Below are 16,756 nucleotides of genomic sequence, written 5' to 3'. Positions count from 1 at the left end.
ATTACCAAAATACCCCCCAAACCTAAAAAATAACCAAATTATGCCCTTAACCTAAAAATTGACAAAATACCCCCTAAAACCTAAAAAATGATTGAAATACCCTTGAAACCTAAAAATTAACCGAAATACCCCGAAACCGTTAAAATGACAGAAATACTCCCGAAACCTAAATATGTCCAAAATAACCCCTAAACCTAAAAAATGACCAAAATATCCCCGAAACTTATAAAATGCAAAAATGCCCCCTAAACCTAAAAAAATGACCAAAAATACCCCATAAACCTAAAAAATGACTAAAATACCCTCGAAACCTAAAGAATGATTGAAACATCCCCAAAACCTAAAAAATGACCAAAAGACCTCCAAAACCAAGAAAATTACTGAAATAGCCCCAAGATCTAAAAATTAACAAAACACCCCTATAACCTAAAAAATTAGTGACATTCCCTCGAAACCTACAAAATGTCTAAAATACTCTTAGAACCTTTAATTTGACAAAAATACCTTTGCAACATCCAAAATACCTCAAACCCATACTTTGGTAATTTTAGAGGCTTTAGGTTTATTTTGTTCATCTTATACAATTAGTGGTATTTTGGTCATTTTAGATATTTTAAGGGGGCATTTTGGTTGTTTTATAAGTTTAGAGCTATTTTGGTCATTTTAGAGGTTTCAAGGTATTTTTGGTAATTTTTTAGAGGTTTCAGGTTATTTGTGGTCATTTTAGAGTTTATTTGGGTCATTTTAAAGGTGTAGGGGTATTTTCTTCATTTTATAGGTTTGAGGGTATTTTGGTAATTTTTTAGGTTTTAGGGGTATTTTGGTCATTTTTTAGATTTATGGGGTATTTTGGTCATTTTATAGTTTTAGGGTGTATTTTAGTCATTTTTAAGTTTCAAGGGTATTTTGGTCAATTTATATGTTTCAAGGGTATTTTAGTTATTTTTAGGTTTTAGGGTTATTTTGGTCAATTTCTAGGTTTCAAGGTTATTTTGGTCATTTTTTAGGTTTCAGATGTATTTCGATCATTTTTTAGGTTTAGGTGGTATTTTGGTTAATTTTTAGGTTTCGAGAGTATTTTAGTCTTTTTCTTAGGCTTAGGGGTATTTTGGTAATTTTTAGGTTTCGAAGGTATTTTGGTCATTTTTAGGTTTTAAGAGTATTTCGATCAATTTTTAGGTTTAGTGGGTATTTTGGTCATTTTTTACATTTTAGGGGTATTTAGGTCATTTTCTAGATTTTATGGGTATTTTGGTCAATTTTTAGATTTTTGGGGGGTATTTTGGTAATTTTTTATATTTTAGGGGCATATTGATCATTTTTTTAGGTGGGGGGGGGGTATTTTGGTAGTTTTTAGGTTTTGGGGGTATTTTAGGCATTTTTTAGGTTTTGGGGATATGTCAGTCATTTTTAGGTCTTGGGGTATTTTGGTCAATTTTTAGGTTTTGGGGGTATTTCAATCATTTTCTTAGGTTTAGGAGCTATTTTGGTCATTTTTAGATTTTGAGGGTATTTCAGTCATTTTTTAGGTTTTAGTTTTGGGAATATTTTGGTTATTTTTAAGGTTTCGGGGGTAATTTGGTCATTTTTAGTGGGTTTTTTTTAGCGTATTTGATCCTTTTTGGGTTTATGGGCTATTTTGGTAAATTTAAAGGATTTTATAAGTACTTTGGTCATTTTCAAGTTTTAGTGGCATTTTGGTAATTTTGATCATTGGGTAATTGGGTGGGTTGGAGTTTACCCATAATAACTGGGTTGGGTTTGGGTTAGAAGTAATTAGTTAAATGGGTAATAAATAGATAAATGGGTTCTATGTACCCAACCCAACTATGCCCACCCCAAACTCACCCATTTAACACCCTAGTTAACATGTAATACTTAATCAAATTTGTTTAGTTTATTTCTTGTCATGTTAATTTGTTAATTTGTGATACCACGTCAGTTTGTAAAATTTAATAATATCTTTAGCATTTTTTTAGTTATAATTAAAGTGTTTCCACATTTATGATTACAATTTATCTTTTATTGATTGCAATATTTATAGGATAGAATTCTAATAAACATTTCTCACGTTTATCAAATAAAATTCTATTTTATGCATTTAATATTCCAGCCCAAATATGATGATATTTTCACGCATGTACGTTTTAGGAACCAATAAAACATGAAAATTGTCAACTAAGTCACTCTATGTATTAATTATTATAATGATTATTGGTTACCCACATATGATTAGTTATTCTATTTTAATTTTTTTGTATTTCATAAAAAAAAAAAATATTATTCACACATAACCACTCACTCAATGTATTAAATTTTCCTTTATTGTATATAATTTACATATAATTTTTTATTAAATTATGCATTGTATGGATAAAACCAAAAAGAAAAACAAAATAAATAAATGAAACCACACCAACCAAATCACGTAATGGGCCTAAAAGTATAATTGCATAAACAATTCAGCCCAAGACAGCCATGTTTAGCCTCCAATAGAATATTTCTAAAAATAATTTTAATCAAGTTTTGAAATTTTAAAAGTGAAAAACCTTAGGATATGTTACATAACTATTTTTGTTTTTTCTCCAAAATTTGTTTCTATAAATATTTTTTTAAAATTATAATTTTCTTGTGTTTTCAAATTCAAGAACATGTTGATTTTCTAAAAAAGAAAAAAAGAGAAAAAAAAAAAAGAAAAAAGAATCAAGGGCATGTTTAGTTTTCTTATGTTCTATTATCACCACAAATATGTCAAGAAAAGTGATGTAAAAGCAATAAAGCTAGTAGCTAGGTGAAGGGAAAGACAGAGTGATATGGAGTCAAAGTCGTCCACTTACTTCATGCCTAAAATAAAAAAAAACTTTAAATCAATATTTATTCATTTTAAAAGAAGGAAAAGGTTAGGGGCTCTATAGGGTGTACTGTGGCCCCGTGGGGGGTACATTTAATAAAATATTGATATAAATTAATGAAAAAACTGAAAATAAAATAGTAAAACTCAAAAACTTAGGCCATGTTTGGTTTAATAATTTTCATCACTCGATTTTCGTTACTCATCATTCATCACTCAAAATACCCTATTCGTTTGGCACCATCACTCACTTGTCATCGCTCAATATTTTTCACACTATTTGTAGGTCCCATACCTGTCACACAGTGCATTTTTTTTTTTTTTTTTTTTTTCATTCAGTATCACCATACTAGCGATGAAGACTGAACCAATGACACCGAATCCAGTGAAAAAAAAAAAAAAAAACAGCCAACCCAGGAGAAGAAAGGAAAAAAAAAAGTCGAAAGGTGCGGCTGAGTACTATTTGTGGGTCTCTTATGTGTGTTTAATTACAATATTGTCATTAAGTTATGAGTTATGAAAATTGAAAACAGCTAAAATGTGTTTTCAGTTTCTATAAATCATAACTCAAAAATCAAATAATTGAGTGATGGAAATAGAGTTATGACTTCCCAAACAACTTTTTTGTTATGGGTCCCATCATTTTTGAGTTATAAATTATGAAAACAGAGATATGAGTTATGAAAATTGACAAAACAAACACCTCCTTAACTTTATCCCATACCTTATTAAATTAGTCAAAAATATGACAAAAATAATTTGGAACCCTACGGTGCCCATTATATATAAGTCAGAAAAGAAGCGAAAACTTTCCCTCTCTGTCACCGGGAAAAGACACGCATAAACACCTATATCAGTCTTCACTCTTCACCCTCTTCTTGTGAAATTATTGGTTCCTCCGGGAGGACCACTAATATGGTCCTCCCTGCTCCTGCCAACCAATAGAAAAGTACCACTTGTCCTTTTTGGTGATTCAGCTCCACATCAACTCCAAACCAATGGCTTAAATCTCATCTGTTTATTCAATCTAATGGCTCTTAAATTTGACACATCATAAAATCATAAAAAGACAATTTCACCGCTAAAATGTTTCAAACCCTGCGTTGTATCTCCTCTGTAACATAACACTAGCATTCAAAACTTTCTCTCTCGGATTGAAGCTTTCTCTATTCATGGCACAGCCATTGGCCCGAATCTTCGGTTTCAACGATACTGGGCTTTTTCTCATCGGAAAATCCCTAAAATCCCTACTGGTACAGTCGCCAAATTTCAAAATTTTTCTCTATTCCACCAAACCTTGCTGTACGTGGGACACCAGCGTCGATTCTCCATGACCATGGCTACAACTGGAAGCCTCCAAGGCTCACACGACCACCATCGATGGTGCTTACTGGCCTGACCTTCTCCTCTCTTTAGGTCTCTATTTTTTCGCTCCCTCAAGTCCAGCCATGGCCAAGCTTCTGCTTGCACCATGACACCACCATTTCTGGTGATGCTTCTCACCATATATACCACTATTGGTTTAAATATAACACTAATTCATTTTCATTATTTGGGTTTGGAAGTAACTCAATGTTCCATATTATTTTAATGTTGATTTTAGAAATACACAAAAGATGTTTGTGAAAATGTTTGATAGAAACTTTGAAGTAATGTTAAGCTCACTGATGATAAAAATAATTGGTCGAATCCTATGCTTCTAGGTTCCTAATGTTTTTAGCCTTTATTGTGCAAGAACTTCTTTATATGAGCTAATTTAGACAAGCAGTTGGATTTCTGGTATTAACAATAATTGTTATTATTGCATTTTTAAAGCTGGTTTTTTGCACATTAGATGGATGGAGACTTTTTCTAAAAACCTTGTTAAAAAGATTGAAGGAAGGTTGAAATCTCTGAAGATAGAATCTTTAGTATACAGCCTGTACCTAAGTTGCTCCCTCTTATTTTTATTTATAAAATTTTATTTATTTACCGAAAAGATTAAGTGAAATTATAACTCATTTAACCCTTTTGAGCAATACATGTGCGTGGGGTTCAACACCCTTCCCTTTTTTTGCAAAAGAAAAAGAAACTCATTTGAAGGAAACATACACATTTTTTTTGGTAAGGTAGGAAACATGCTCTCAGTGGTTACTGGTCTCTCTTGTGCTGTTTTATGTTATAGGTTCTCTAAGACAAATGGGTTAGGAAATGTACCCATATCAGGGCCCAATTATTTTTTCCCCACATAAATAGTAGCTACCAAAATAAGATAAGAGCTCAACGTCTTTATCTGTCTCATTTTTCTTCTCCTTTACAGCTTAGGGCTTGACTTCACTTACTTTATTCTTGAATGGAGGGGAAACAGTAGCATCTGCAGCTATCTTGGTAGTCTGTTGGATTCTTTAAATGGAGAGAGAAATATCTCTTAAGAAATAAATTGTCAGCTCAAACTAGGATAGTTACTTCATTCAGTTTGTGTTCATTTGGCCCCCATCAATTTCAACTTAATCCATTCCTAGTCTACTTCTGTTTTGTGGGCTTGCAAATGTTAAATTTGAAGTGGTATTGTTTGCAGGAATGGACTTCTATGAATTATTGGACATCCTGCAAGGAGATCGCAGAAAGTATCATGATGATGTTACTGTTATGGTTGTATCACTTGAAGGAAGAACTTGGAAGTCATCAGGAAAGTACCTCTGAAACCTTCATAAACAAGCGATCTTTATACAAGTGCAGTAGCAATTTCAATTTTCAACTCGGGCTACTTGCAAGCGGTATCAGAAGTAAATGACCCATTTTTCTGGGGTCTCATTAGTATTTTTCGTTGCACAGCATAAGAATACAGCTTATAGATGGACCCTGGCAGATAATGGCAAAAAGGCTAATCTTAGATAATCAAGGTTTCGACTAGATGCCAACAAAAATTGGTTTGAGGATGAAAATGGGAATTTGTAGATGGGGGTTTGTAGGGAAATGCTTTTGTAGTGAAAAAGAAAAGAAATATTCTTGTTTTCAAGATTTTAGACTTTTTTTTTTTTTTTGGTTAAAAAGAAAAAAATAGAAATTTTGCATAGGTGGAGGCTCTTTCCATTCTTTTGTGCTTCTCACCCCTTTTTTGTTCAGAGCTAAGAAAATGTGGTTGTAAATTGGTGGGGTTACAAATTTACTTACTGAACTTGAGCATTCCCTTGTCCAAAATGAGCATCTGTAATTTTGAAGTGGTATTTTCACCACTGCGGGTTAAAAGAGTTGGAAATTTATTTCAAATCCTTGCATAGCTTCTTCCTATGAAATTAGCCGTAGAAATAGAATGCAGAATCACTTTTGAGCACAATTTTTCCAAAAGAAAGCATGTTCATAAACCAGCTGTGAAAAAGCAATGGGGAAAGGAAGAATAATCCCAAGTCTACCAACAAGGGAAACAAGTTGCTGTATAGGTAACTTTGTTCATAAGTGCAATTAACCCCAAGAAAACCAAATAGCCAAGTACTCTGCCATAGGAAGCAGTCACATATCTTGGTCCATTTACTTGGATGGCAATATAAATCTTGAAAAAGAAAATGTGTTAATCTTTGCACATAATGCTGGAATGATCCTGTACGGAAACTATCATCCAGACGTGTAGAAAAATGCATTTTTCATAATCTTCAGTGCCAAAGCAAAACAACTTTGCTTTGCAGCTTGAAGAACAATAATTATTGAGGGTATTCTCTTTGCAAACAAAGCCAATTAATGAGTCCTCTCTGTTTTGATATCAAGATAAGATCAATGTTACATTTCAAAAATCTAAAGCAAAATAAAGTCTGCAATTTAATGTAACAAATACAAATGACATCTATCAACATATTTATGCCATGATATTTAAAAGACCAAGAAAGGAAAAAAGAAAAAGGCAATGATGAAAAGTGAAAACTATTGCCTCTGTAATTACACTTGGTTCATCAATTATGGTGTAGCAGTAGAGGATGCAAGCCTTGACTGCACCCAACATACTATATCTTCTCGAGTTGCAACAAAGCAACCAACTTTCTGTTCACTCTGTCTAAACGGTGCTGCAAGTTTCTTCACATGAGAAGCAAAGGAATTGGCTAGTCCTTGAGAGAATTTGTGGGTTCTTGAACCTGTTTGAGCCGAAAATATCTCTGGCAATTCCTCTTTGTGCTGAACAATTTTAGAAAGAGTCCCCATCCACTCTTCTAGTGCATTTTTGGCAATTCTTCTTTGTGCTGAATAATTGTTATTATTTTTATCATCAATGAGCTTAACATTACTTCAAAGTTTCTATCAAACATTTTCACAAACAGCTTTTGTGTAATTCTAAAATCAACATTAAAATAATATAGAACATTGAGTTACTGCCAAACCCAAATGATGAAAATGAATTATTGTTATATTTAAACCAATGGTGGTATATATGGTGAGAAGCATCACCAGAAATGGTGGTGTCGTGGTGCAAGCAGAAGCTTGGCCACGGCTGGACTTGAGAGAGCGAAAAAACAGAGACCTAAAGAGAGCAGAAGATCAGGCCAGCAAGCACCGCCGGTGGTTGTTGTGTGAGCCTTGGAGGCTTCCAGTTGTAGCCATGGTCATGGAGAATCGACGCTAGTGTCCCACGTATAGCAAGGTTTGGTGGAAGAGAGAAAAATTTTGAAATTTGGTGACTGTACCAGTAGGGATTTTAGGGATTTTCCGATGAGAAAAAGGCCAGCATCGTCGGAACCGGGGATCCAGGCCAGTGGCTGTGCCGTGAAGAGAGAAAGCTTCAATCTGTGAGAGCGAGAGAGAGAGAGAGTTTTGAATGCTAGTGTTTTGTTCTAGAGGAGATACAATGCAGGGTTTGAAACATTTTAGGGGTGAAATTGTCTTTTTATAATTTGATTATATGTCAAATTTAAGAGCCATTGGATTGAATAAACGGATGAGATTTAAGCAATTGGTTTGGAGCTGAATCACCAAAAGAAAAAGGACAGGTGGTACTTTCCTATTGGTTGGCAAGAACAGGGAGGACCCAATAATTTCTCCCTCTTCTCAGTCTCTCACTCAGCAAAGAATATTCTCTTGTCCCAGCCAGTCAAAAAAAATACAGTTCAAATAATGAGCTCGTTCTTTCCTAGTTCTTTCAATGAAACTGCCATTACATGAAGAAGGAAAAAAAAAAAAAAAAAAACCTGGGCTTCTGGCTTTTCCTTTGAAGCCAGAACAGTCTTTTACGAAACTTCGTCGTTCAGATATTATTTCATACCTCTCTTTTGCTCTCAACTATACGATGCTTCATTTTAAAAAAAAACTAAACGATGCTTCTCGTTAATTGCCTTAGCCTGGTAAGACAAGCTCAGGAATAGCAACGCAGCTGGGTCTATAAAAAGGGATGTAACAGAGAGAAATGTGCAGAGGGAAATTAAGCTGTGGGAAGACCTAGTGAGAAAGAAAAAAAAAAAAACTGTGCTTTGTTCAGAGCGGAGATCTTGTGGTGATCTTGGTTTCACTGGGTTTCTAAAAAGGTATCATTCTACTTTTCAAATTTATTGTGATCTTTATTTTTGGACATAAACTTAAGCATCGAATTCTCTATTTTATTATAGTAAATTGTTCCATTTATATTTTTGAGCATTACATTCTCTATTTTATTATAGTAAATTGTTCCATTTATATTTTAGGAGCTTGCGTGATGTTTTTTTTTTTTTTTTTTTCTTTCTTTTTTTATGAGAAATTTATTAGGAAATAGATGGGGATTTAATCCTAATGAATTTATGGCAGATGTACTTTTTATGGAGTAACTCAAAACTTTCATAATATTAAACAGATTGCATAAACAAAACCAAGAAATACTGTGTCCAACTCCAATAGGATTGCAGCCATCTCCAAATTTTTTATATAAACGTTGACTTTTATTTTTTAGTTACCATTTATTTTAAATATATTTTTCAACAGATATTGTATCATATTCATTATTTTATTTAAATATTATTTCTTTATTTATTATTTATTTTTTTATTATCATTTACCCTTCATATATTTATTTTCAACAACTATATTTTTCAATGAAAAATGTTATATGCATAACATTTTTAGTAATATTTTCATAAGAATCGCATCAAAATCTTATGTGAAAAGTTGTTACTAGTTCTAATTTAAATTCACTACTGAAATTATTTTTTTACTCACCAATATTAAGTAATAATAATCTATTACTTAAAATTTATTATGAAAATATTATGATAGCATTCATCAATTAAGATTTTTTATTTTTTATATTATTTTTCCTTTCTTTCCATTCATTCTCATCCATACGTTTTTATTTCTTTTTTACTTTTTCTTTTTTCTTATTTTTCTCTTCCACACACGTGTTCAGCCTATCTCTATCCCCCCCCCCCCCCCAACCTCTTCTTTTATTTTCTTTTTCTCCCTCACATTCAAGAACATTCCGGATTCTCTCTTTCATTCTCAAGCTCTTTTTTTTTTCTTTTTTTTTTTAATTTATTTCAACTTGATTCTAGAACACTCTCTAGCATAATCTTTTAACTTCTATTTCTACTTCTATTTTCGTTCCTCTTTAGCTCACTTCACACACACACATAGTCAACATGCCCTTTGTCTATCTTCTTTTTTAATTGAGGAAAATGTTTGGAGTTGCTACAGTATTCGTTACAGTGCTCTGCAGGATAAGAGAGTTACTGTAGCAAATCTAAAAAAAAATTGGAGATCGAGAGACTGTTGAAGGTTTTTTTTTTTTTTTTGCTCTCCAAATTAGGCTCTAGAGAGCCTATTGGAGATGCCCTAAGAGAACTACCATAGCAACTTCAAATTTTTTTTTTTGGGAAAAGTTGTGTGTTTAGAGAATCTATTGGAGTGTAAACAGTGAGTTTCTTTTGGAGAAAAAGTAGAGATAGAGCATCTATTGGAGTTGCTCTCAAGCCATAAAAAAGTTGTATCATTGACCACATTCTTCTTAAGCATTTACAATCATGTTTGGGTGATTATGAATATTTATAGACGTGCATAATTAGGCTAGGATCATTTTCAAGCTTATGTTACTATGTTAATTTTCATGATTGAATAAACACATTTATGCATGTATAACATAAGTATCCCCCATTTTATTATAAATCAGTTGAGATTTTGTTTTTGTGCCTACCAATTAGTCTCTCAAAAAAAAAAAAAAAACAATTAATAATATATATTTTTTGTGGAAACAATCAAAAATTAATATTAAGAATCTTTTAATATATTTCATTTTTAGGTGGAAGGATCACTAATATCAATGATATCATAAGTCACATTTGTTATGCTGGAATATTTGTGTTCATATCAATGAGAGTGCTGCACATGCAATGAAGTTCTAATAAGTATTAATGAGAGTGCTGCACATGCAATGAAGTTCTAATAAGTATTACTGTTTATAATAAAAAAAATAGAGTTGTTTATCCTATATTGGTTATGTGTGTTTAGTATCCGTTATATATAATCTCAGACTATAACTATAGAGGTTAAGTTTTTTTGTAGTTGTATTTTGATTATGTAATGTATTATAAACTTGATTTAAAACATTAATATTATTATTTTCGTACTTATTCTAATAAGTATTAATATTTACTAAAAAGAAGTTCTATTTTTTTCTTAACTCTTTTGCTCTTGGCCACACATTTGAACGTGACTCAAGTACAGTGAAGTTTCTCTGTTACATTTCCTTTCACTTTCTCAAGTCTCCCGTCTCTCTCTCTCTCTCTCTCTCTCTCTCTCTCTCTCTCTCTCTGTCTGTGTATGGGAACATTGCGGCCACCAATTCTCATTCGGCAAAGAACGCAGTGGTTGCGGTCACTTTTTCTCTTTCAGCCTGTAAAGACACTCTTTAACACCAATTTTCCAAAAGCAAAAAACTTTTGTGGCACGAAAGGAAAGGCTCAAAAAACACACAATCAATACCTCTGTTACTTTTCTGTTAACAAACTAACGGTAAAACTCACATGAGAGGCACCTGGGAATAAAAAGTAAAAACCAAAGCTGAACTGTTGTCAGAGAGAAAGAGTTTGGGCTCAGCTTAGTGAGATAGAGAGATGATCCAACCAGAAGTCCATAACCACTGCGTTATTTTCTCTCCGTTATTTTCTCTCCAGTGTTGGAGTTTCGCCGTCGTCTCGCTGGTTGTTCACTCTCTATATTCATGTTACTGTAACAACATGTGAGTCGAAAATATATTATTTTAATATATTATTTATAAATGCAAAATAAATTTAGATTCTGGTGATGAAAAAGAAAAATGCATTTTTTAATGCATAAGTTGATGGCAATCTTTTAGTTGAGCTCTTATGACATTGACAGAACAGAGTGCTAGAATACCTTCTACTTCTTCTTCTTTCTTTCTTTCTTTCTTTTTCTTTTTCTTCTTCTTCTTTTTTTTTTTTTTTTTTTCATAAATGAATCTAACTGTTATAAGTTGATATTCCAAAATAAATTTAGATTCTGGTGATGCAAAAGAAAAATGCATTTTTTATTGCATAAGTTGACGGGAATCTTTTAGTTGAGCTTTTATGACAGAACAGAGTGCTAGAATACCTTCATCTTCCCTTTTTTTTTTTTTTTCATAAATGAATCTAACTGTTATAAGTTGAAATTCTCTCTCTCTCAAAAAAAAAAAAAAATCCCAGTCGTGGAGGTTTTTTGTTTTCCCTATGAAATGGCAGTTTTATTGAAAGAATAATGAAATTAGGTAGTATTTTTTTTTAATCTCAATTTTTTGGGCCTCAGTGGAGACCTGGGATAAAAATTTTATAACCTATTGTGTCCAAAACATGATTTTTTTTTTCTATTTAAATAATTTAATAGATTAAATTAAAAAAAAAATTGCTGAAACATCAATTTTTAAGTTTTATGTAATAAAATTTGTAATATCCCTATTATTACTTATTTATTTATCATGTTAAGTTTATTTCTTGCCACATTAGTTATGCAATAAATTTTGTAGTAATTTTTTTAAAAAAAAAAGTTGTAAAGAGTTTAGCTTTATTACATTTATGATTACCTAGTTATTATTACAATTGTTATGTTTTTTTGAGAAAAATTACAATTACTCTTTTTAAGAATTAAAATGATTATTTTTTTACAATATTAATTAATTGGATAATATTCTATTCTATGCATTTATTGTTCCAAATCAAATATAATACTCCCTCGTCTCATTTTGATAGACTTGTTTAGAAAATTTTAGAAAAAGGGATTTAGATTCTCTAGATTTTCTAGGGTATTCTATTAAATAGATTTCCTTAAATTTTAGTCATTCTTTAATGATTTAATGGTTTAGATTCTGTTATATCAGCTTTCTACTAACAATAATCTTAATTATTTTGTTTGCAACATTACTTTATTATTTTAAAAATATTGTTAGTGGAATGCCGACATAGCGGAATCTTGATCATTAAATCATTAAAGAGTTGTTAGGATTTAAGGAAATCTACTAGTAGAGTACCCTAAAAAATTTAGAGAATCTGAATCCATTTACTTTTTAAATTGAGTGTAAAATATGTTAAGAAATGTATTTATTAGCTTTTCAAAGAGGACTTTATAATTCATATTAATACATCCCAAAATAGAATAGATGTCATAAATTTTTTGGACAGGTGTAATATTTTCTTTCAAACTCAAGTAGTTATTTTCTTAATACATGTAGCAACAGTAAACAATACATGTTGCTATAGAAATATTTAAATATAAAAGAATATTGCAGCATCATAAGTAATGTTGCCTTACATATACAAACAATTTGACGTCTTTTGGAAATGTCTAGAAATACATAATTTTTCACGACTTTTTACTATAATTATAACATGATAGAGTGTGATTAATGAAGAAAAAATAAAGGGTTCGTATGAAAGTAATGGTTAACCATTCACAGTTTGTCACGTTAAAGTTGTAGTAAAAAAATTATGAAATAATTTGTGATCCTAAAACCATTCCATCTTTTTCGAATTTGGCAAGCTTTCATTAATTATTATTTTAGTCCATTATTGACATCATTTTTTAACTACTATTAACATTTTGCCATATCTGTCAAATTATTTTGGTCTCAATAATTTATATAAAAAAAGGTCAGTACTACAACAAAATACACAACATCTCCCACCACTCACAACATAGCTAGGTACCCTCCCTTGCTCTTCTGGTCTCACAGTCAGATCTCTTCATCGTAAAGTGTGTTGTTGAAGTGATAATGTCAAATATATAAAGTGGTTTTTTGTGATGGAAAATGCATGTATTTTTTTAAGAAGTCAATGAGAATGCTACACATTTGAATCTCACTCAAGTCTCAACTACATAAATTTTCTCAATTACCTTTCTCTTCTCAGTTCTCATCCTCTAGGATAGAGTGAATTAAGAATACTCTCCAGGTTAGAGAGAGAAAAAATATATATTTTTTTTTCAAGACACATACAACAAGAAAAGTTGGGATTTTCTTTAGAATGGATATTTTAGTGCAACTACCATGACTACCACAAAGATTTGAAGTATTCAGACCAACAAAGGGTTGAAGATTTGAAATATTCAGAAAGGAGATCCTCTTATATATATGTTCTTGCTTTCACTTGGTCTCTAGAGAGGTATTATTATATTTTTCAAATTTATTGCTAATTCAAGTTTTGGACATAAACGTAGGCATTGAATTCTATATTTTATTATGGCGCGCGGATTGGTTGAATTTGCTTTCTGGATTTTTCCTCTACACCAGAGGGTTTTTTCACTTAATTTTGTGTGTTCTTGTGTAACGGATTTTCTTGGTGCTTGCATGACTTTTGTTAATTTGTTTTTAATTTTCTTTGCACATTATTTGAGAGGAGATTTATCCCTACAAATTTATGGCAGGTGTTTTCTTTGTGAAGTGAGTCAAAACTTTTATAATTTTAACCAGACTGCATAAACAAAACCAAGAAATACTTGGTATTCAAGCTCCTATTTTGCAGCCCTCAAGCCATAAAAAAGTTGAGTCATTGACCACGTTGTTTTTATTTTTACAGGGTTACCCTCAAACCATGGTTTCTCTTAAAAAGATGCTTACATCATTGGCAACATTTTTCTCAACTGCCTTCGTGATTCTAGGAAATGAATTCATACCTCCTGCGGTCCGCTCTCTCTTCTTCATCGTTGTACATTATTTCTTTACGCCTCAATTCACTCTCATAATTGAAGAGAAAGCTGGTCTCAGAAACAATCAAATCTATGAAGCTGCCACAACCTACCTACGCACCAAGATTAATTATTCATCAAAATCAAAACGTATCAAAGTAAGCAAAACCAATAGGCAAGAGAAACTATCCATTGATATTGTAGTGGGTGAAGTGGTAATTGATCACTTTGAAAACATTGAGCTCAAGTGGAAGTTAAATTCAGAAAAAGAAAAGGAAGATGATGATCCTCGTATTTATTTTACGCTTGCCTTTGATAAGATATACGAAAAGGATGTGCTAGAGTCTTATTTACCTTATGTAATAGCTCGTTATGAGCAAATACAAAAAGAAGAAAAAGAAAGGATGCGCACGATAAAGCTTTATAGCCGTGATTGTGGCCGTGATCGACCTGGTGGTGAATGGGTTTCTATTAATCTAGAACATCCAGCTACATTTGAGAAGTTGGCAATGGACCCGGCGCTGAAGATGATGGTCAAGGATGATTTGGATAGGTTTGTTAGAAGAAAGGAGTTGTATAAGAAAGTTGGCAAGGTATGGAAGCGAGGGTATTTGCTTTATGGCCCTCCGGGTACCGGTAAATCAAGCTTGATTGCTGCTATGGCTAATTATCTCAAGTTTAATATCTATGATTTGAATCTTTCCGGTGGAAGGTACTCAGATGCAGACTTGAGAAGGACATTGCTTTCAACATCTAATCGTTCAATACTGGTAATTGAGGATATAGATTGCGGGGCACAGTTGGAAGATCGAGAGCAAGAAAATAACTCTGATACTCCTTTCATTAAGGTTACCATTCTTTATCCTACTGAAATGGACTATAAATTTTTACAATAAATTTCAATTATAACTCTTTTTAGGAAAAAGTGTTATATATAATTGAAATTTCCTGTAATCATTTGATTTCATCTAACAATATTTACTTTCATTTTTTTTTTTTAGTTCACACTATCGGGTTTATTGAACATCATAGATGGATTATGGTCAAGCTGTGGAGATGAGCGAATTATTGTGTTCACGACCAATCATAAGGAGAAGCTTGATCCAGCTTTGTTGCGCCCAGGCCGCATGGACGTGCACGTGCTCATGTCGTATTGCACCATGGATGGGTTCAAGGTGTTGGCTTCTAATTATCTCAATATCGAAGGTGACCACCAACTATATAGAGAGATTGAAGGATTGTTGAAGAATGTAGAGGTTACCCCAGCTGAAATTGCAGAGGAACTTTTGAAGAAAGATGATCCTGATGTTTCTCTTAGTCTTAGAGGAATTGTCGAGTTTCTCGAGGAAAAAAGATTTGAGAATGCAATAAGCATGTGATGGGTTTGGGGATATCATGTATGAATTATTATGCTTCGCTTTATACGTATGTTGTTAATCGCTCTCTGTTAGCTACTATTGTAAGTTTGTAACCCGTGACTTTATGTAGTCTCTTATCATTTGCTAATAAATTGACCTTTGGGTCTGGTTCCTTAAAATAAATAAAAAATAAATAAATAAAAAAATCTCTTTGAGATGAATATATACTGTTATGGTCAAAATTGGATGAATATGCTTAAGAGCGTATGATGAACATGCATGATACATTGGATGGGTATATTTGGATGTCGAGATTTATTATATCTGATAAATGTGAACTTAATTTTAATTCACTATCATTAATTATTTACTTAGCATGAGTTTATTTTCTTTGTGATTTTTCACCTTGTACGTATGGGTTTACTTTACATTCTAACTTTCAGGTTATAGTGTAAAATTCCATTACAAAAGAACAAAGCGTGATTTGAAAGCATTTCCAAAATAATTTTCAACTTGTTTCAAGTTATCCAAGCTTTCAAAACTTGCTTTATGAAAATACTCTCAAAGAGTGAGAAAAAAAAAAAAAAAAAAAAAAAAAAAAAAAAAAAACAGATGAAACCCATGGGACTTCAATTTCAAAACATCATGAAACTTTTCCATTGAAAAACATTAGTTAAATTACAAAATGCAACTTCTAACTTTGATCAAAATTAGTTTATTTGTTTATGTATTTTTACTTCCATTAAATTAACTCTTCAAATTTCAACTTTATTCAATTTAGGTCTTCTGTTTACATCTATTAGAAGAATATCATTAGAATCCAACTAACTGCTTTAAAAATTTTGGAAAAAAAAAAAAAGAAGAAGAGATTTTAGCTGTATATAATTCAAATATGCGACTTTATTTTATCTAAAAATAAATGTGATTGAAGCATACATACTTCAAAATAAACCTTTTCTAAAAGTCCAAATACCAAATGTTTATATTTGATAACCCGTTTTCCAAAAAACCCATGGGGGACTTTTCATGTGGAAAATAAATTTACAAAAACAAACAAGATATTTCTTTGAACAATTTTCTAAAAATACATGGTATTTTCCTTTAAATTTTTTCCCAAAAATCATGAGATTTTCCTTACACATTTTTCAAAAGCCCATAGAATTTTTCCATGAAAAGCACTTTTCTAAAAATTCATGAGATTTTTCTCATAAAAACCCTTTTCCAAGACTTTATCTCATAAGAAAGCATTTACAAATTGTTGGAGCATTTTAATATTTATTAATTAAAATAAATAAATATTACAACATAAATGCAAAGACGTGGGAGTGAAAATGGAAGATAAGGAGTTAGCGAAAATGTTTAATCCCACCTTGAAAATAAGAGAGACTATTTTATTCTTTTTAATTATGGTAATTAATGGGTTAATATGAATTGACTCAAATATTGGACT

At 31.7% G+C, this 16,756-nt stretch overlaps 1 protein-coding gene across 1 annotated transcript; it reads left to right on the top strand.

The window, feature by feature from the left end:
- Positions 1 to 8,067: 8,067 nt before the first annotated feature.
- On the top strand, positions 8,068 to 15,468 carry LOC115969122 (AAA-ATPase At2g18193-like). Its single transcript, XM_031088694.1, has 3 exons — positions 8,068 to 8,334; positions 13,840 to 14,796; positions 14,950 to 15,468. Exons 2-3 carry the CDS (start codon positions 13,855 to 13,857, stop codon positions 15,325 to 15,327), a joined length of 1,320 nt encoding a protein of 439 aa, XP_030944554.1. The 5' UTR covers positions 8,068 to 8,334; positions 13,840 to 13,854; the 3' UTR covers positions 15,328 to 15,468.
- Positions 15,469 to 16,756: the final 1,288 nt, after the last annotated feature.

This window comes from Quercus lobata, chromosome 11 (genome assembly GCF_001633185.2).
Source record: "Quercus lobata isolate SW786 chromosome 11, ValleyOak3.0 Primary Assembly, whole genome shotgun sequence".
In the NCBI taxonomy this organism is placed as follows: Eukaryota; Viridiplantae; Streptophyta; class Magnoliopsida; order Fagales; family Fagaceae; genus Quercus; species Quercus lobata.
Note: the sequence above shows the minus strand (reverse complement) of the source record. Positions and strands in the feature narration are given on the sequence as shown.